Below are 21,012 nucleotides of genomic sequence, written 5' to 3'. Positions count from 1 at the left end.
CGGGGCCAGGAGAGTAGAGGCAGCCCCGCAGGGTGGAGCAGGGTGGAGCCTCGGCGATAGGGGAGTGACTACAGTCAGGGCGGGGAGGCTGGGTGCGCCCTTCCCCAGATCCCCAGAGCGGCCGGCGGGACCGGCTCAGCGGGTCCAATCATCCTCTGATGTTGGGGGTCGGGGAGGGGCAAGAGCGCTGTGGTAGGAGACCAAGGGTGCAACAAGCGGGGGCTAACTGGGCAGCGGAGTCCGGAGAGATCATCCGTTCACAGCCTCCCAGTCTAGAAGCCAGACTCCACTGAAGATGGCACTGTTGTTCCAACAATAGGCTTTGATGGCAACCAAGGGAAGTGTTCATACAGACTTTTTCAAGAGTAAGAGTTCTGAAACATACGGGAGTTTCAGTGTTCCACCTCACGAGGCACATCAGTAAGGCTTTTTCGCAAACGTGGGTTTTCTGGGTTTTTTTCTTATTCCCGGTGGGTTGTCCTGTAAAGAGATCCCTAGTAAAAGCTTTCAATGAAAAGGACTGTGTGCTTTGCTTGTCTTCAGCAAAGAAAAGTAGGGCTGAGTAAACTGCAAGGTGCAGAATAGAAGGGTCACAAGACAGAACAGCATGCGGTAGCGGCTACCCACTGCTGAGGAGCAAAGGGGTGACTTTACACACTAAAGGTTTTCTTACATTTGACAGACAGGAAGCTGAAAAACCGGCATTTTTTTATTCAGGTGTGTATAAAAACAAAACAAAAATCTTCAGTGATAACAAGACACCCCGTTTCCCATCCGAGCAGACAAAGGCCTGAAGCTGGGTCCTCTTTCTATCCTAACTGGTAGTTTCCCTGGATGAGTACAGAGCCTAAAAGTGGCTCTTGGGACTCTTGTGAATCTGTCCCTTGGGTAAGAAGTGATCATTTACAGCACATATGGATTATGGTTTACACAAAAATGTCCAGTTATTTTTTCCTTCTGACCATCCCCTTCCCCCTACTTCCGGAGATGAGAAGTCTGGGTGTAGGAGGAGGCTGGGGTTGTTGGGGTTAGACTTGATTCAGTGCAAAAACAAGACGACAATGCCCTGACAAGGACTCTGACTTATCAGTTTGCCTTGATACCTTACAGGGAGAAAACCTGCAAATGGGAGATTCTGAATCCAGGACCCACCACTTTATGTACTTAATCTCTTTAAGGCTCAGTTTCCTTATTTGTGAAATGGGAGAATAACTAGCTCACAGAATCGTTGTAAGCATCAGATGACATAACATAGGTAAACTTTAGCATGATGCCTGGCATAGTAGATGCAGAATTAATAGTACTCTAAATATCTGTGCCCAACCTCTTTCTTCACTCAAGATTTGAAGCTTTCCATTCTTTCCAGGGGGCTGAGTCATCAGCCAAAATTTTACTTTCCCCTGCCTCGTTCCCCCCAACCCACTTTCCCCTTCCTTACAAGTCTGGTAGGAAACAAAAAGCACACGTTAAAGCCTAATCTCAACAAGTCAGAGTCTGAGAGAAAGGGACATGGGAGTAATCCTTCATATCTCCAGGGAGTCTCCCTGAGGAAGCTGAGGAATGGGATTAGAAACACACATAAAATAGGGGAAATCTCCTTTTCCTGGATTGGGAAAGGGAAGAAAGTGCACAGCTGGCTACATCTCACAAGAATTTTGTTGCAGTGTTTAAAAGCCTCCAAAGGTTGAATGGAATTGTCTAGGGCTGGGGAAATAAGGCTAAGACCCGTGAGAGAGGGACTAGGGAGAAGAGGGGTACCCTTTAGAGGCAATAGCTGCCATCAAATGCTCCCTGAGTACTTCAGTGAGCAGAGGTTATGTTCTCTGAGCATTAGCCTTGGGGAAAAGCCTGCTATGCCAGTAATCAGGGTTATCAAAAGCGGAGTCAGTGGCTTCTAAACTACGGAGAGTTTTGAGGCGAGCACAGTGGACATGGGGGGCATGGTGTCCAGGCCCCTGGAAAGCTCTCATCTCTTCATAACCTTGCTCAGCCGCTGGGCAGGCCCCCATGGCTGCGTAATCTCCCCCGGGAGCTCCTCCACCATGTCGCCGATTCATATATTCATAGTCCTCATCTGGGGTTGTGCCAGCAGCAGGCATGAGGGGCACAGGGTTGAGTGGGCAACTCTGTGTGCTGCCCAGGGAAGCACTGAGGTCTGATCCCACATCCATGTACTCATAACCCAGCTCCTCGAGAGAACTGGGCCTAGGGGGACGAGTTGGACTGCGCCTTCTCCTCCGGTTCATGTACTCATACTCGTCATCTTCATCTTCTTCTTCGGTACCCAGGACAGAACTGAGGCCCACTGAAGAAAGGGTACCTTCCCGGGAGGAGGGAGTACCTAGGGATTGAGAAGGAGGATAGGTATGTGGAGAATGTGGTGGTAGACAGTGGGGAGTTGGGAAAGTTAGGAAAAAATGAAAAGGGAGGGAACAAGATCGGAGAAGACGAAAGGATTAAGAGGAGCCTAGGGAAAGGATCAGAGAAGGATTTGAGGAAAGCTCTAGGAAGAGTCTAGCACCTTTGAGGTGTGCATCTGGCATGACATATCCATTGACATCCTCTTCCTCTAACCCTGGTGGGGAGAGTGGGGTGACAGGAGTGAGCAGGCTATGGCGCTGGGAATGGTAGGCACTGTCTCCACGTGGCCGTGGGCTCCGGCTCCGGCTCCTACACATTGACACCTTCTCCTGGAGCTCAGCCTCAGAGCCTGTCACATGGCCCTCTGAGGACTCTGATGCCAGGCGTCCCCGTGGCATTGGGTGCAAAGAGGCTGGACGGGGGCACCGCTCACCACTCCCACAAAATGCAGACTCCTAAGGAGGAAAGGAATACACAGAGATTTACAGAGAGACGAGGGAAGAGGTATTTCTTCAGAAGACTGGGTTGTTCAATGCTTCTTTTTTGTGGGGCACTGATTAAACCTCTGATTTCTACAGTCTCCCACACTGCCCCTATGGATCCCAAGACACTGCCACCCAGCGTCTCAGCAGCCCCTTGAAGAGACAGACCTTACCTGGCAAGTCTCCCCAAGATTACCCTGGTTCATAGGCATGTATCCAGATGATGGGCTTAAAAGACTCTGGCTCTAGGATGAAAAAGGTGAGGAAAAGGTTTAGGTTAAGGGAGAAATCTACTCATCATGGGGACCTCCAAGTAGTTAATCTGGGCATCAGTAGGGTTCATGAGGGTGCAGGTAGGTAGAGGGCTCAGGGTGCAGAAAGTCTTAAAAATGCTGGGAAGCACCTTACCCCACGGGGCCGATTAAGTGTTCCCACAGGTAGGCTGAGGGCAGAGCCTAGTGTGGCCGCCAGACCATCCTCCTCTGCCTCCAAATCCAGGTCTAGCTCCAATTCTGGCTCTAGCTCCACCTCCTCCAGTTCCTTGTTTGTCAGAGCAGGGGGCTCTGCCCCAGGGGGAATTCCAGGCCCACTCTCTCTCTGTAGGGACAGGTGATGGTTAAGGTGGGTCCTAGTCCCAGCCGAGTCCCGTTGCCTCTAGATCTCTTTGACAACTCCTAATCACTGCTCACCTTTATGACCAGATACCGTGGTGGGTCTCGGGCCATCCTGGTGAACTCATTGGCTAGTTCTTTAAAGGTTGGACGAATGTTCTCATCAATCATCCAACCTGGGGGTAAGATGAAAGAAGTAGAGCCATAAGAGGGGAGTTGGAGTAGGGATGGAAGTCCGCTAGAAAATGGCTGGAGGCACCTGGGTGGTGCAGTCCGTTAAACCCTGACTCTTGGTTTCAGCTCAGGTCATGAGATCAAGTACAGAATCAGGCTCCTTGCTCAGTACAGAGTCTGCCTGGGAATCTCACTGTCTCTTCCTCTGCCTCTCTCACCACTACCCCATCTCCGCCCGTGTGCACTCTCTCTCTCAAGTAAGTAAATCTTAAAAAAAAAAAAAAAAAGGAAGAAAGAAAAAAGGAGGGGAGGGAGAGAGGGAGGAAGGGAGGGAGGCAAGAAGGGCAGGCAGGCAGGAAATGGCTGGGATCAGCAGGTAACTCACACTTGACCATGACCATGTAGACATCGATGGTACAGATCTGGGGCTGCGCCAGTCGCTCCCCCTTCTCTAGCAGGTCTGGTACTTCAGCCAGTCGTAGCCCAGCATAGGGTTCTGCCCCAAAGGTCATCAGCTCCCAAACTGTCACTCCTGGTATAGGAAGACATGACTGGTTGATGGTGAAACAGTAGACGTGGGCGTGAAAATGGAGGGAAAGCAGAACTTGATCCAACACAAGGATCTAGACGGATTAGAAACTCTTAAGAAGGGCCTCTCAAGAGGCAACTATAGAATTTGGGCCAATGATGGTATGGAGGATATCCAAATGGACTGACCATAACTCCAGACGTCACTCTGGTGTGTGTATTTCCCAAAGTGGATACTCTCCAGGGCCATCCACTTAATTGGAGTCTGGGGAATTAAGGGCAAAAGTGTCATCAGTTGACTTCCGCAAATTTTCTCAGCACTTCTAAACCCCAGGTTTTCAATCTTTCTTTTCTTTGTTGTTTTCTGAACTTGAATTTCTAGTATTTCCAGGTTCCTCCTTGAACTTACTGTGCAGCTTCTGTTGCCTCTGAAGGAGACCACTGACTGCCCCCTTCTCCCATGCTTCATTCTACCCCCCACCTCCTTACCCAGCCCTCATGCAACCTCACCTTGGCCTCACTGTGTAGTAGTTGCTTATCATCAGGGGGCAGCAAGTCAGCCACCCCAAAATCTGCCACCTGAACCTGACTGGGTGACTTCAGTAGCACATTTCGGGCTGCCAGGTTCCTGTGCACCATACCATGCTCCTCAAGGTAGTACATCCCCTACAGAGAAAGGAAGTGTTCTTAAGGTCGGGGGAATTGATCCTTGAGATCCAGAATCATCCCAAACCCTGAAGGCACCTCTCAGAATTTCAACCTCCCTGCCAACAACCAGCCAGGCAGTTCATAGAGCTCTTCCAGGTTCCTCTCACCTTGGCAATCTGTACTCCCCAATTGAGCAGCAGCTGGGGCCCCAACGCTCCACGGTGTTGTCTCACGTGATCCAGCAGGGAACCCAGAGGCAAGTACTGAGTGACGAGCTGCAGAGATGACCCTGGGCACAGTCCCAGCAGCCGTACAATGTGGGCATGGTCTAGGCTGCCAATGGCCAGCATATGCTACGAGATATAGGAGGGGTCATCCAGGAATCAAAAAGGTTCACGTATACTGACCAGGCCTATCCCAACATTCAAGGACATTATTATGGCTAACAGTATCTGCTAACACACAGGCCCATGCTTCTACAAAATCCTGTCTAATAGTGACCTCTCTCCCAGTGGGGATACACAATACCCTTCCCTCACTTACATCCGTCACATCTTGAAAACTTTGTCGTCCACTCTTGTCCTCAATGACTTTAATGCAGACTGGAATCTTGATTGATTCCCCCTCAGGTATCCATACTCCCTGCAAAGTTTTGGGCAGGAGTCAGCATAAGGTCATTCTCCCTGGGGCTAGCCCTTTTCCTCAACTCTTTCTCTCCTTCACCCTAGATCCTTTCCCTTCCTCTTCCACAGACTTCCTGTGGGCCACTCACTTTGTGCACGGTTCCAAAGACGCCTGAGCCAAGCACTTTAAGCTTCCTTAGCTCTGTTTCTTTGAAGATTCTGGCCAAGACTTTGTTAGCCTTCTCACTGGGATCCAGAGGCTCTATGCTCTGAGGAGCAGAAGGGAAGAAAATACTCAGGGAAGTCCATTCCCATGTCCCACTCCAACCCCCTGCCTATGGGTGGATGCCCAGAGCAACAAGGCCCAAAGGGGTGGGGAGCAAGAGGAACTGTCTTTAGTCTTAAAAAGCATTGCAGGCATATTGGGGAGTAACAGACCCTAAGGACTGAGGACGCTGTTGTGTTCATGAGATCAAGAATCAAGAGGGCTGGGTTTCCTCTTTGATGGGAGAAAGAGGGGGAGAGCTGGTAATGCTATCACTTTTTATATCATTCTCTATGCTTTCCAAAGCACTTTCACATACATGATCCCCTTTCACCCTTACAAGCATCTTATAAGGATCAATGTTATTATTTCTTCTGTATATGTGCATAAAATGAGGCACAGATAAGGAAAGCTAACTTCTTCAAAGTCATGTTGGCAATTAATGAATTTTCTCCCATTTCTCTGGCCAGAGTTCTTTCTGATGGACCATATTACCTCCTTGAAGAAAGGAATCAAATCTCTGGGAAAAGTGGAGGCTCTTAAAGACTAATGGTATACAAGTTACCTTTCAAGTGTAAACTAGACACTCACCTCACCCCGTTCCAAGTAGCGCCTCATAGCCCTCTTATTCTGAATCCGACGCCCACGCCAGTAGAGGAAAGTGCCTCCAAGGATCAGGAAAATCACTGCCAATCCTACTACCACTGTTAAACCCACTGCCAGATGGGTTTTGCTGTGGGATAGGGGAAGTCCAGCATTATCCTGGGTCTCCACCTCCCTTATAAATGTCACCTATGCTTACATTAAATGTATAGTACAGATCTAAGGCAAGAAATTAACATTCACATATACACATATCCTTGAGCACTGAAAGGGTTAACCTAAATCTGGACCTTCTGCGGATACTTTAAGTTAATTTTAGGAAGGGAAGGCCAGGGGTGCCTGGGTGGATCAGTGGGTTAAGCCTCTGCCTTTGGCTCAGGTCATGGTCTCAGAGTCCTGGGATCAAGCCTCCATCGGGCTCTCTGCTCAGCGAGGAGCCTGCTTCCCCCTCTTTGCCTGCCTCTCTGCCTACTTGTGATCTCTCTCTGTCAAATAAATAAAAGAAATCTTAAAAAAAAAAGAAAAGAAAAGAAAAGAAAAGAATAAAAGGAAGGGAATGCCAGAAGCCTGGATTCTTGTGTATCCAAGTCCAGTGACAGTGGTGTGTATAGAAAGCCACAATGAATAGAGATTCCTCTCTTCCCAGCAAGTAACTGCCCCCTCCCTAGCTTCTCTCCCAAATACCCCCAGCTAACTAAATCTCTAAGCCCATCATACCTGATCAGTGCCAGTGTTTGACCTAAACAGTCTTGTAGCTCTGGTCCCTTGCACCTGGAGAAGAAAGTCATCTCCTTAAATGGGAGCTTGGGAGACTCTCATGGGAAGCACAATTCTGACAGCCTCAACATAGGACACTGTTTCAGACCCTACCATGGTAACCCATCCTGAAGCCCCATCATGTGAGACATGACCCCCATATCTCTAGCTTTCCAATTCTCCCTGGGTCCCTCTCTTAAAGGAAAGTCCCCTGAGCTGAGGTTATTCCAGGTTCTCGAAACCCAGTATCATTTTATGCTGTTACTGAGAGATCCCCTTTCTCTAATCCTTCCTGATACAGCTTGGAGTGATTCTTAAATCATAGTCCTTTTCTTCTTTCAGCCCCACTTTACCCTCTTCTTTCCTGCCTAGTTTTGTTTCTTCCCCTCTCCCTTTATCATCCCATCACTGACCCCTGGGTGCAATTCTCATGGCAGGGCCGACATTCATTCTGAGCATCTGGATACTTGTAGATGGGGCCCTTGGCCCCGAGGATGCCACTGGGGCAGCTGCTCACACAGTGGGGCCCATCTCGAAAATGGGCACACTGAGCACAAGCATCAGAACCCTGGGTGGAAAGAGAAGGTTGGGAAGAATGGGATCCCAAGGTCAATTTCATACTTCCCAGCCAGGGCCCACCCAGACATTTAGGATGCTCCAACCACAGACCCTAGTGTTGTCTGGCCTCCCCGTGTTGGCCTTGTGATTTGGCCGTGTCATCCCAAGACATTCTTGTGTTGCCCTTGCCCTCTTTCCCTTAGAGATCCTGGTGCTGCTACCGTACCGAGCCATTGCATGTGGCAGTACCCTCCATGGGTCGGCACTCCAGGTGGCAGGAGAAGCATTCAGCCTCATGGGCAAACTCACGAGGCTCCCTGTAGTTGGGGGTAGGGGGGTAAAGGGAGAAAGGTCACTTCTAGGTCCTGACCTTTATGTCCTGCTCCCTAACCACAGCAGCCCCTTACTCATTCCCACCAAGACACATGTAGAAAGTTGCCAAGAGGCAACTGGGTGGTGCAGTCGGTTAAGTGTCCAACTCTTGGTTTCAGGTCAGGTTGTGATCTCAAGATCATGAGATCAGGCCCCATGTCAGGCTCAGGTCTGCCTGGGTTTCTCTCTCCCTCTGCCCTTCCCCCACCCATCTCTAAAATAAATAAATAAATCTTAAAAAGAAAAGAAAAAAAAGAGAAAGTTGACTAAAGGCTTTCAGGTGCCACCTGAATAGCTCCATCCCAGGGCCCCATCCCCCCACCCCTGCTTGACTCTTTCGCCCTTCAGCGTTACCCATTCAGAAAGTTGCAGTGGGTCACACAGACACCTCCTCGGCTGTAGTTTCGACAGGAGAGGCACTGACCAGGACCTGGGCCCCAGCATCCTCCAGAGGAGCACAGGGGATCACACACTTTACCCTCGGCCACTGGAAAGAAGGGGTGAGTTAGGAGGGGTCTCTTCACATGCCCTCTTCTGAACTATTCCTCATAAATGCCTCCAGCCTAACACTCCCCTTTCCTTGGCTCTACCCCTCCCCCCTAATCCCTATTCCTGCTTCCAGACCTGAGAAGTCTCTACACTTGCGCTCTCCTCCCTGACTTCCTTCTCCCCACCACCCCAGGGGCCCTTCCCCTCACCACAGTCTCTGCGGGGCCGATTATGCTTGATGTCTAGTCTCTCTTCAGGAGGCCCCCGAAGAAGCCTGGTCCAGTTCAGAGAATGGTGGTAGCAGAGCTGCCTGTTGGCACTTATGTAGACACGCCCGGCACTAATTTCTTTCAAAGATCGGAGGCCCAAAGATGTTATATTCAAGTTCTTCATGATTAACAAAGAGAAACCCCGGCTGAGAACAAGACGACAGGATAAGGGAGATTATACTGGGAAAAATGACCACACAATGGATTCATTTTCATTCAACACATTTCTCTGGATCAGGCAGACCAGGAAGAGCAATTCCCCTTCCTTCCGCCTTTTCCCCTTCAAACTCTCAGACCCTTTGGACGTGTTGTGTGAGACAATGCCTGGATTTTTCTCAAGGCTGCGTAAGAAACAAGGTTCGTTGCCTGGGTTCATGCTACCACCGCCACACTCCTTACTACTCACTTGTATAGGCTTCTGCCCCCAATGGTTGTCAGGTTGGAAAAGACACTGAAGTTGTGCATGTGGGGAGGCCAGGACTGGATGTTCAGGTAACCTGAAGGGTTAGAAAGAGGCACATGAGCCTGGAGTCTTCTCCCCTTGCTTTTTCAAGTTCTATCAGTCCCTCCCCTCTTACTGGGTACATGATTTTGTAAGTAGCTAAATAAGAATATGTGCCAGTGGTTCACCTCTTCCAGGAAGGGAAACCTCTCCCCCTACTCACCTGTGATCTCCCGTACTGTCCGGAAGACATTGAGCTTCTCAGGGTCCAGGGCAGGGATCTTGTGCCAGGGGTCTCTGGAGAGAACAGTAAAAACCGGTCAACAAGGTAGAGGTAGAACCCAGTAGCAACAAGCATGCATAGCCTCAGAACCCAGTTTCTATTTTTTTTCTTTCCTTTTTTTAAAGATTTATTTATTTATTTGACAGACAGAGATCACAAGTGGGCAGAGAGGCAGGCAGAGAAAGAGGAGGAAGCAGCTCTCTCCCCGATGAGCAGAGAGCCCAACTCAGGGCTTGATCCCAGGACCCTGGGATCATGACCTGAGCCAAAGGCAGAAGCTTTAAGCCACTGAGCCAACCAGGCACCCCTAGAACCTAGTTTCTAAATACCATTCTCCACTAAAAGGAAACAGGGCTCCTTGGAGAAATGGCTAGGGCAGGAGAAATATAACATGAGTTTACAGCAGCTGATGCAAAAAAGTAAGGAAGTGGTCAGAGAATGAAGGGTACAAGCCCTAAGAACACAGGATCCAGCTTGAAGTAGCCCCCAGTGACCAGATCAGAGACAGCCGAACACCAAAATAACAACTATAAAAGATTATAAAGGACTGAATGAAATAGTTCTCAATCAATCAATGGGAAGGAAAGACTTCCTAACACTAAAATGCCAACAAATAAATGCAGAAGGAATAAGGAATAATGGAATTAGAAAATCATCAAGTGGCGGGGCGCCTGGGTGGCTCAGTGGGTTGGGCCGCTGCCTTCGGCTCAGGTCATGATCTCAGGGTCCTGGGATCGAGCCCCGCATGGGGCTCTCTGTTCGGCAGGGAGCCTGCCGCCCTCCCTCTCTCTCTCTCTCTCTGCCTGCCTCTCCATCTACTTGTGATTTCTCTCTGTCAAATAAATAAATAAAATCTTTAAAAAAAAAAAAAGAAAAAAAGAAAATCATCAAGTGGCAACTCTCATTAAAAATTTAGAGGGGCGCCTGGGTGGCTCAGTCTTTAGAAGTGTCTGCCTTTGGCCCAGCTCATGATCCCAAGGTCCTAGGATCGAGCCCCACATCAGGCTCCTTGCTCAGTGGGGAGCCTGCTTTTCCCTCTCCCACTCCTCCTGCTTGTGTTCCCTCTCTGTCAAATAAATGAATAAAATCTTTTTAAAAAATTGATTTAGGGGGCACCTGGGTGGCTCAGTCAGTTGGGCATCCAACTCTTGGTTTCAGCTGGGATCATGATCCCAGTGTCAAGGGATCAAGCCCCAGGTCAGGTCTGTGCTCACCTCTTCCTCCTTCCCCATCTGCTTCTCCCCTGACCCCCATGTGCACTTTTTCTCACTCTCTCTCTAATTAAAAGATTTTTTTTTTAAAGATTTTATTTATTTATCAGAGAGAGAGAGGGGGAGAGAGCGAGCACAGGCAGACAGAATGGCAGGCAGAGGCAGACACTCTCTCTCTAATTAATAAATAAATAAAATCTTAAAAAAATTTTTTTTGATTCAGGTAGGGGCACCTGGCTGGTTCAGTTGGTGGAGCACATGATTCTTGGTCTCAGGGTTGTGAGTTCAAGCTCCACGTTGGGTGAAGAGATTACATAAAGATAAAATCTTTTTTTTTTTTTCTTTTAAAGATTTTATTTTTGACAGAGATCACAAGTAGGCAGACAGGCAGGCAGAGAAAGAGGAGGAGGCAGGCTCTCCGCTGAGCAGAGAGCCTGATGCGGGGCTCGATCCCAGGACCCTGGGATCATGACCTGAGCCGAAGGCAGAGGCTTTAACCCACTGAGCCACTCAGGCAACCCCATAAAGATAAAATCTTAAGGGTTGCCTGGGTGGCTCAGTCCATTAGGCATCAGACTTTTGATTTCGGCTCAGATCATGACTACAAGGTCATGAATCAGGCTCTGAACGAACCTGTATGCCTGGCATGGAACCTGCTTGGGATTCTGTCTCTCCCTCTCGCCCTCACTCCCCCACTTCCTGCTCTCTCTCTCTAAAATAAACAAATAAATAGCGTAAGTAAAATCTTTAAAAAAAAAAAAAAAGAAGAAGAAAAAACAAAAAAGAGGAGGAGGAGGACACAATGCCCTTGTCCCCTGTCACTTAGCCAGATGGTATCAGATTGCTTAGGGTTGTCTCTGAGGGATTCAAGCCCTGGGTGGGAAACAGACTTAGGTATGGTCAGGAACTGTGTGTCCTCTAAAACTATGATTTATATACCATTTATTTATTTATTTATTTAAAGACTTTATTTGTCAGAGAGAGAGAGCACACAAGCAGGGGGAGTGGCGGGCACAGGGAGAAGCAGGTTCTCCACCAAGCAGGGAGTCCCATGCAGGACTCATCTCAGGACCCTGGGACCATGACCAAAGCCAAAGGCAGCCGCTTAATTAACTGAGCCATCCAGGCGTCCCTCTTTTATTCATTTACTTTTTTTTTTAAGTGATTTTATTTATTATTTGACAGAGATCACAAGTAGGCAAAGAGGCAGGCAGAGAGAGTGGAGGAAGCAGGCTCCCTGCTGAGCAGAGAGCCCGATGCTAGGGCTTGATCCCAGAATCCTGGGATCATGACCTGAGCTGAAGGCAGAGACTTTAACCCACTGAGCCACCCAGGCACTCTGATCTTTTATTTTTTTAAAAGAAGATTTTTATTTATTAATGTTGAGAGAGAGAAAGAAAGCAGGGGGAGGAGCAGAGGGGGAGGGAGAGAATCTCAGAGCAGAATAGGGCTCGATTTCTATTTATGATAAGATTTATATTCCTCATCAGCTGCCCATATGAAGGGTTGAGCCAAATGCAATGAACTGTGAGGCGAAGGCTGGAGTAGGGGATTAGAGAGGGGAAGCAGAATCTCTAACCCATTGAGGCCAGTGATAAGAAAGTCCAGGTTGCCCAGGATCTTGGTGCAGTTCACAAATCCATCAATGTTGCTAGAGTCCACAGTCTGGAAGCGGCTCCCAGATCCTGTCCCTTCACAGGCTGTAAACACAAAAGAGGCTCAGTGGGTGGGGCCTGCTTGGTCTCTGGGGAAAGGAGATCTCTTCACCACCTCCTCACCATCTCCTACTCACCTTTGGGGCAGAGCCCCCCACAAGGTTCACATATTTTGAGTCCATTTTTATCTACTTCCATTTTGTCAGGAGGACAGGCCCGGACACAAGAAGTTTGATCCACTACAAAGTTATCTAGGAAAGAGGAGAGCACCGTTAGAGATGAGGGAGGAGAAACACTGCCAATGACCGGCTAAACCTTGCTCCCTCCTGCCCTGTGCTGGGTTTGTCCCAATTCACTACCCGGGGTTCCTTAAGTACTGTCCTACTGATGAGAAAGGCCCTTTGCGCTTTGTTGCAGAACTAGGAGCCATGGCTAAAAATCTTGGGGAAGTAGATAGGGAGTAGGACACAGGAATCATTCATTGGAAGTGGTTAGAGGATCACAACCAACAGCCTGATTTCCCACCCAACTTGATCCTTTTTACCTCCTAAAATCCTGGTTCCACAACCCCTGTTCCTCTTCTTAGGCACTTACGGGGACAGCTGGCCACACAAACTCCTCCATACTGATACTTAGTGTGGGGGTTGGGTTCCAGCTGGAAAGTTAGCTTGTTGTAGACTAGAGGCTGTGGACACTGGCGCACACAGGCCCCACTGTCATTGAAGAGTCGACAGGCCTAAGGACATAGGAGATGCATAAAATTCACGTAATGTGTGTATCCCTACTTCCTCCCCAAAGCCCACATCCCCATTTCTGAATCCAGGCGAATGGTGGTACATACAAAGCAGTCTGTGTCCTGAGGGCCTGAGCAGCCGCCTGCGCACTCATCATGGCAGCACTGGTTGGGGTTGGGCCCAAAGCAGTGACCATTACATTGAGGGGCACAGATGGTCTTGGTCACTACAGAAAGACAGAAAGCATGGCAGCGAGGGCTCTTAAGATTGTATTCTGAGGCCACTGCTCAACTTCTTGCCTTCTAGGCTTGTCCCTTCCCACAATGTTGACACAGGTCGGGGTGGGTAGGGATAGGAAAGTGGATGAGCTTGAAGTTTTTGGAGGGGAGGAAACTCACATGTCTGGCAATCCTCTGGTCTAGGACCCCAGCATCGCCCCTTGCAGGCCTCATGACATGGGGGACCTGGTTGGGAAAGAAACCAACAAAGGGCTGTCAGGGCTAAGAAAGGCCTGCTTGAATCAACAGGGTATGATGTCAGCACACAGGCACCCCAGTCCTACGAAGCAAAGAGCTAGGGCAGTGTCCCTCCTTCCCCTTGCAGAGCAGGGCTGGGCTCCAGCGAATGGGTCAACAAGGGGCGGAACCACACCTCCGCACCACCCACAGGGCAGCTGAATGGGAGGGTCCCGGGCAACTGCCAAGCTCAGCTCCAGTCCCAGCCCAGGAACTTGGTGACTCCTTACAAACCGAACCCAGTAGGAATACGTGTGTGTGAGTGGACCGGGACCAGCAGACTGTGATCAGGGAGAGGTAGGTTTCAAGGAGAAGAGAGAATGTTGTAATGGAAAGAGATGTGGATATGGAGTCCAAAGATCTGGCTTCCCCACCTAGTATACAGAGATCTTTTGCTCCTCTTTTTCACATAATGCTTCGGGAATTTGGATTCTAGGAGACTGGCCTGCTCTCTCCTGGCAGGCTCCTTGGGTCTAGGGCCTGAGGTGTTTTTTTTTTTTCCCCAGTGGAGAGGTGGGTTCACATTAGGGATATAATGATGACTGGAAAGAGGTCATTCTATTTGGTGGGGGTAGGGGAGCAGTTTTGATCATGGTCACTCACAGTTCCTGCCATTGTCCTTCACCACTATCTCTGCACCTCGGTCCCTCACGATGTCCCTCCAGTCGATTGTGTCCATGTGACAAAGTTTATCGTTCTTCTCAATATAAACGCCCCCTGACAGAATCTCTGAGGTGGGGAAGAGAAGGGACAGGGATAAGGGCTACAGCAGACCTCCTCTTCCCTCCCCCACCAACCCAAAAGGCCACCCAAGCCTCAGGAGAAGGGGAGATGGGGCAGACAAGTATGTCTAATTAAATCTACACTGCAGAGAAGGCTTGCCTTGTGAGGTAGAGGAGCCAGGCCAAAAGAAACTCCTGCCTCCTCAGACACCTGTCCAGATCCGGTTTAGCCAGTGGGGGAGGGGAAGGGAAAGAAAGAGAGAAGATCCCTGACTCAATCGCCTCCTTCCTCCGCCCTACCTGTGTGTTTTCCAACTGACTGGCACAGGGAGAAGTAAAAGGTAGCCCTGTGGTATTAAACCCGATATTCCCCCCAGCCTGTGGGGGAATTGTGAGGGGGAGGAGATAGGACTCTCCTTCCCAAAGAAGAAGGGACATCAAAGTATGCCGTGTTTTAAAGGTAGAGGAGGGGCGCCTGGGTGGCTCAGTGGGTTAAGCCTTTGCCTTTGGCTCAGGTCATGATCTTAGGGTCCTGGGATCGAGCCCCACATCAGGCTCTCTGCTTCCTCCTCTCTCTCTCTCTCCTGCCTCTCTGCCTACTTGTGATCTCTCTCTGTCAAATAAATAAATAAAATCTTAAAAAAAAAAAAAAAATAAAGGTAGAGGAGTGGGTAATAGATCTAGCTAACTCCAGCCCCGCGGGACATGGGGACCCTCCTCATGGGGAGTAGTGGACCTTTAGAGCACAGCGGGCCCCACGAAGGGGGCACTTAATGGGCAGTCTTGGGTTATCATCACGGAGAGACCTGTCTGCAGGTTGCTTGAGGGGCAAGACTGGAAGGAATCGTCAGGAACTGACCAGTGAGCTGAGTAAAGCGGAGCTGGCGCAGGGCATGGCTGGAGTTGGTGTTATAGTTCAACATGACAAAGATGGCAAACTTCCCATCGTACACCTGAGTCCCCCGCACCACCCGGAGGTTGGGCAGTGGCAGCGTAGAGAACTCGTTCATGGCCACGAGGACATAGCCGGTCACTTCTCGGATCCACTGTGATGGAACAGATCAGGTCAGTAGGAGGGAAAACAGGCAAAAGGCTCGATCCCCTCATTAGGGAATCCCCAACCCCTCTAATTCTTTCTAATTCCTACTCCAAGTAGGGAGGAGTTGGTGTCACACTGCCGTGTCTCTTCTGCCAAGGAAGACAGGCGGCAGAAGTGACAGGAATTCTAATCTCCTACCCTTTACTTTTCAGAGCTCCTCATGCCAGGAGGGTCCTTGCTTGGTCCCTTCCTCGCCTTCCTAGGTGCCTCTTTCCATTGGCTCCCAGTGCGTAACACTATTCTACCCGTGCCTGCTTCTCATCGCTAGCCCCTGTGCATCCCTGGCGACCCTGACCAGACCAGAGGTCCCAGAGTCCAGTCACGGTCCCCATAAACACACAAGTTTGGCTCTTTGGAAATGCAGAATTTTAGGAATGCTGAACTCCAGCAGAGGATAACCCTGAGGAAGGGAAGGAGCCTTCTATGGGAAGGATTAAGGGGGAAGAGGTTGAGGGAGGGAGTGAGGGACTCTAACCTGCAGGAAGGAGAGGTCAGCATTGTGTCCTGTGAGCACAATCTCAAGGTTCCCCATCACCACCTCACACCTCTCGTACAGCTTGTACAACGTCTGGTACTGGTTCTCGGCATCGCCCGTCACACTCAGCCCATTCAGAGTCCCAGGACACACTGCTCAAAGTGGAGGTAGAATGGCAGAGAGCTGGACACAAGTTTTCAGCCCGGTCCCCCAAAACCATCCCCTTGGTTGCCTCCTACAGTAAGATTCAACACGATCAGGAAGCAGCCACCTCCAACCGTCACCCCTAGAGAGAGACACAAAAGCCTACATTGGACTGAGAGCCTGAACTCCCCCCTCTCTCAGAATCCCCCCACCATCTCTCTGAACAGGCAGGTGAAAAGGTTTCCCTTTTCCACCACGGACTCCTCGGTGCCCCTTTCAGGTATGACTTTGGGTATTAAGGAGTTAATCAAAGAGGATGTAGGGTTTTCTTTCCCTCCCTAGAGAGGTTAGAAAAGGATTCCAACTTGGTTACCCTCCTCTTCCCTTCCCCCTCTCTGACCAGGGTACTTACTTCTCTACCCCCATCCTGCCTCTCTCTGGGTCCTGGAATAAATATCTCTTTGGGGCTAGCACACAGCCCCTATTGTGTCTACTGAGGGTGGGATGGGGGCAGAGGGTGGGGGCAGTGCCCAGGGCCACAGTTCAGCCCACAATGAGGCAATTCTATCTAGGAGAGGGGCGCTGCTCCACCCTGTCCCGAGACACCCTGTCCTCAGTAGCACCCGTCCCCCCACCTCAAGCCCTGGGCTCAGACAAGTGACCTCACCAGAGTGGGGAGCTCTGGTGGGGGAGAGGGGGTCAATGTGAGCTTTGTCTTTAAAGCTGAAAGATAAGGAGCTGGTTGCCTACCCCACACATCCCCTCCTCCTAAACTCTGACTTCCCTTTTCCCTTCCCCTGTCCCAACACACCCCAGCTCCTCAGCATCACACTTTCCAGCAAATACACAGTAGTCTGGAGGGCAACAGCAGAGGATTACCCCCCCCCCACACCCGCCATTCTAAGCCTTCCACCCAATTTCACTGTCAAAAGATTCATTAAAAAACTTTCCAACATGGCAATCCTCATGAGGCATGCCAGTCTTGGAGGTTCACTTGACCTTATAAGTATAGAGGATAGAGAGTGTATGGGAAATCTTGGACCCTGAAGCCCTAGGCAGGTCTCTTTCCTCTGGCTCTGGGAAAGACTGTGGGGAGGGTGGGGGTAGAAACCACCTGTTCCAACCACCCTTCCCTGAGGCGCTGGTGGTTTAGTAGGGGGCGGGAGTGGGAATGGAGGGAGGGACATTAGTGAGGCCCCAGCCCCTCCTCCTAGGCATACCCCTAGTCTGACCACTAGACCTTTGAGGCCTCCCATTCCCTATCGTTCCCCACAATGGAAAGGAAGGGGGGTGGGCTAGACCTAGCAGATGGGTGCAGGGACTGGGAGCTCCCAGAGGAGCCTGGAAACTCTAGGGTCCTTGGGGTGAAAGGAGAGAAACTAGGAAGGTTAGTCATTTAGGGAACAGCCCCACCCTAAACCCCTTCTTGGCAGGACACCCTCTCTTCCAAAACAAGGCGCCAATCCTCCCCAGATAAGGTAGGAGCCAAGATTTCTACAGAGAAGTGGGGTGTGTGTGTGTGTGTGTGTGTACGTGCATCTGCAACACACACACACACAGACAAGCGTGTACCCAGCTCCCCCACTGGCCCAGAAATCTATACTGGTTCTGTCCTTGGGTTTCCTTATAAGGAGGTTATTTCAGGTGGCCCCATCCATCCCACCTGCCTTTATGTGTTTGTGCAGACTCTTGTCTGTGTCTGGGAGGCTACAGTGTTAGAGGTCCCCGTTCTCTGCCACCCTGGGGGTAAAGTCCATATTACACAAACAGGGAGCAAAGGGCCTGCTCAGGAAAAAAACATGAAAACCACCTCGAAGGAGGAACACGCAGCCTGGGGAGGAGGGTTGGGGGAAGGGAATAATAAAGATCCCCGTACCCAGGCACCAGGGGCCTAGGGAGGGGCCTGGGCGCTCCTTTGGTAGAGAGCACTGGGGTGGGTCAGACCAGGAATCCTCAGCCCCTCCTCAACCAGAGGCCTCCTCTCCAATATCCCCCACCCCCATCACAGCCAGGACAAAGGGACTATAGAAGGACTGAGACAGGGCCGGATGCCCAGAGGCTGCACGATCCAGATAAAGGGTAAAGAAACCCAACCAAGCCTGCCTCCTGTCTCCCTCAGGGAAGGTGGCCAAGATCTGGGACTCCTGGGTTCCTCATTGAAGATTCCAAGGGTCTGGATGGGACCATGATGCAGTCATTCTATTTGGTCCCTCCCACTCCAGTCCCCAGACCCCTCCGCCCTCCACCAGCTGGGAGTTTTACATTCAAGATCCCAGGTCTAAATTTAGGCCCAGCAACTGTGGGGGAAGCACAGGTGTTTCTCCCACTCCCACACTGGGGAAGAGGCCCTGGCTGTGCCAAACCCCAAGCTGAGGTCTGGGGGAGGGGAAGAGAGCAACAGGATATCTCCAGTGTGAGCAGCACCAGCACCCTCAGGTGTCCAAACTCCCAGAGACACCCAAGGGGGTGGGCTCTGACGGTATGAGAGTTGGAGAAACAGACCAGCAATATCCGACAATAAACAATGTAGGTGGAGGAGAAGCTGGGTTTAGGAAGGACTCCCAGGATACAGGAAGCTCAGAAGGTGGGAGTGATGCCCTAGTGGTCTCAGGTTGGGGAGGGAAAAGACAAACTGAGAAGCAGAGGCTGGAAGTCCTTGACCCAACAGCTCCCGACCCAGGGCCTTGTACATAGTAGATGCTCAATAAATATCAACTGAATCAGTCTGGGTCTTGACAAAGAGAGTTGGATCAAGTTGGGGACCAGCAGCTTTATTATCCTCAGGAAAAGAGGGAGGTCAGCCTCTGAGTGGCCTCCCACCCTGATGTCACCTGGACTTGGCCCTTTGGTTAGACTCAGCCCTTCCCAGGGCAGGCCCACTCACGGAAGAGGAGGTGCCATTCTTGTTTTTCCAAACGTTGAGAACAACAACCCCCCCCCCCCAACCCTTCCATAGCTCCGCCCTGTCGGCAAAACAACGAAACTAGAGGTGCTGAAAGCCGAGGGATGGGGCTGGGGAACAAACAGAGACCCACCCCCCCTTTCTCCAAGACCTCCACCTCCGATCATCTCCTCACGTTTACAGAAGGAGGTCGCAGCTCCCCTCCCTACAGAGTCCCTCGGAAGTGTGACCTGTCTCGGCGTCAGCCACCCCCCATCCCCGCCCGAGAGAGACAAATTAGAAGGCCGGCGACGCGCTCCGGAGGGTGGGGTGTGTGTATGTGTGTGTGTGTGTTGGGGGGTGGGGGGGATGTCAGGAATTCCGACCCCGCCCGGACCGCGCCGAGAACCCGAAGCTGACGGTCCCTGCCTAGGTGGTCCCAGCGGACCCAGGGTCGGCACCCCAACCTCGCACCGCCCCAGCTCCTGCCCCCTGCCCTCCAGGACTCCGCGCACTGGGTTAGGGATCCCAGTTTCCGAGACGGTCGCTGCTCCCGCGCGGCTTACCTGCCTGAGAGTTGCCCACGTCGGAGCCCTGGGCCAGGTTGAGAAGAAAGCCCAGCACCTGCAGAGCCGCGTTCACCCTCATGACTCCAGCGGAGGGTGAAGGCGGCCCCGCCGAATCCAGCCCGGACGGCGGGGGGGGGGGGGGGGGGGCTGGACTAGGACATCGAAGCAGAGCCACCTGAACCGCCAGTGACTTGGTAGCGGCGGCAGAGGAGGTTGCAAACTGCAATCGGAGCCGGAGCCAGAGTCCGGGGCGGGATAGCAGGGGAGGGGTGTATGTCTGAGAGGGCGAAGGAGGGAGCGCAGGGGGAGGGGGTGACTCACGGCCGCGCCCCCTCCGGCGCGAGGCCGGCGTGGAGAAGGCTGGAGCCGCGGACCGCCCGCCCCGAGCGCACCCCACGCGCTAGTGCGGGTCCACGAGAGCCACGCACATCGGGCATGGGTCTCGCCCTTATTTCTCTTCGGGAGCTGGACTAAGGGGAGGCCAAGATTCCAAACACCCCCAAATGCCTCCAAAGGGAAAAGGTACTGTGGGTGGAGAGCGCGCTTCAAAGCCCGGCCCCTTGAAAGTTGGCCTCGCCCATTAACCAAATCACTCAACTTCCCTAGCCGGTTGGGTCACTTGGGGGATTTTTCTCTCTGAATGTGAGTGAGTGAGTGAGTGAGTGTGTGTGTGTGTGTGTGTGTGTGTGTGTGTGTGTTTGAGGAGAAAGGTGTTTGCCTCATTCTTAGGCCACCTCAGTTTCCCCGGAAACCCTTCGAAACCCCATAATTCATCTACCCTGCCGAGGAACCCGAGCCCCAGAGACCGCGTGAAATCGCACTGTCTCCGGCAACTTCCTCCTCCAGACCCGGCGCCGGCCCGGCCTCTCCGGGGGATTTGGCTCAGGGCGGGGGGCGGGGGCGGTTTCCAGCCTGGGAACAGTCCCGAAGCCCGCCTTTTCACTTCCACCGCGGGAGGGGCTCCCGCACCTGTCGCGGTCCCCTCTGCTGCCCCCGACGGCCGCCTGGGAGAACAGCTGCCTTCCCTTCCACACGAGTCACCGAGCCGTCGGGGCGGCCGGAATTCCCGCCGCTTTAACGCGGACCCACACCGGCTACACCGTCCCCACTACAGGCGCTCACGCCTTTTCGGGCGCCTTCCAAGCCCCGGCTCGCGCTGGAAAGGAGGGCTCAAAGAGGGCAGCAGAGACTGCGTCCACGAACGGCACGGACACTTGGCACCTCCAGCACCATCTCCCAGATCCTGATGTCCCACGCGCAACGCGAATGGCTTGGCTGCCCCAAACCCGGCCAGCCTCCGGACGGTTCCGATGGGCGCCCCCTGGTGCCCAACGGGCGGCAGTGAGGCCCCACACGGCGTCGCATTTCAGATCCCTAAGATTGGCATTCCGGATGAGCCTGAAATCCAGAGACCCTAATTATATATTTCCTCAAGTTTCCAGCCCGAGACCCAGACTTTGAAGGAGAAAGATTCCGCCCCTATTGAGACAGGGCTTCCGCCTAGAATTCTTTATAAACTTGTTCTATATTGATATGCACCCAG

General features: G+C 51.7%; 1 protein-coding gene across 2 annotated transcripts; it reads right to left on the bottom strand.

The window, feature by feature from the left end:
- Positions 1-691: 691 nt before the first annotated feature.
- On the bottom strand, positions 692-20,322 carry ERBB3 (erb-b2 receptor tyrosine kinase 3). 2 transcript variants are annotated; one of them, XM_082741676.1, is made up of 28 exons: positions 19,467-20,322; positions 15,876-16,027; positions 15,161-15,347; positions 14,183-14,308; positions 13,463-13,528; positions 13,172-13,290; positions 12,925-13,066; positions 12,468-12,581; positions 12,255-12,375; positions 9,405-9,478; positions 9,146-9,236; positions 8,680-8,885; positions 8,336-8,468; positions 7,836-7,926; positions 7,465-7,619; positions 7,013-7,066; positions 6,284-6,425; positions 5,577-5,696; positions 5,348-5,446; positions 4,972-5,157; positions 4,667-4,822; positions 4,346-4,421; positions 4,014-4,160; positions 3,533-3,630; positions 3,252-3,440; positions 3,017-3,088; positions 2,522-2,816; positions 692-2,341 (listed from the first exon to the last, which is right to left on the bottom strand). In XM_082741676.1, the coding sequence occupies exons 1-28, from the start codon at positions 19,546-19,548 to the stop codon at positions 1,815-1,817; spliced, it is 4,020 nt and encodes a 1,339-aa protein (XP_082597802.1). In that variant the 5' UTR covers positions 19,549-20,322; the 3' UTR covers positions 692-1,814. The 2 variants fall into 2 exon arrangements, with proteins under 2 accessions (XP_082597802.1, XP_082597803.1); XM_082741677.1 differs by having other exon boundaries at positions 15,876-16,161; positions 19,467-19,980.
- Positions 20,323-21,012: the final 690 nt, after the last annotated feature.

The sequence above is a fragment of the Mustela nivalis genome (assembly GCF_964662115.1).
Source record: "Mustela nivalis genome assembly, chromosome: 7".
In the NCBI taxonomy this organism is placed as follows: Eukaryota; Metazoa; Chordata; class Mammalia; order Carnivora; family Mustelidae; genus Mustela; species Mustela nivalis.
Note: the sequence above shows the minus strand (reverse complement) of the source record. Positions and strands in the feature narration are given on the sequence as shown.

Bases quoted from the DNA above. Each gene is read 5' to 3' on its own strand.
- ERBB3 (XM_082741676.1), bottom strand. From the start codon at position 19,548: ATGAGGGTGAACGCGGCTCTGCAGGTGCTGGGCTTTCTTCTCAACCTG. The intron at 12,582-12,924 runs GTAAGTGCCTAA...CCTCTTTCCTAG, and splicing joins TTGTGTGGCCAGCTGTCCCC to ATAACTTTGTAGTGGATCAA. The intron at 2,817-3,016 runs GTAAGGTCTGTC...TTTCCTCCTTAG, and splicing joins ATCTTGGGGAGACTTGCCAG to GAGTCTGCATTTTGTGGGAG.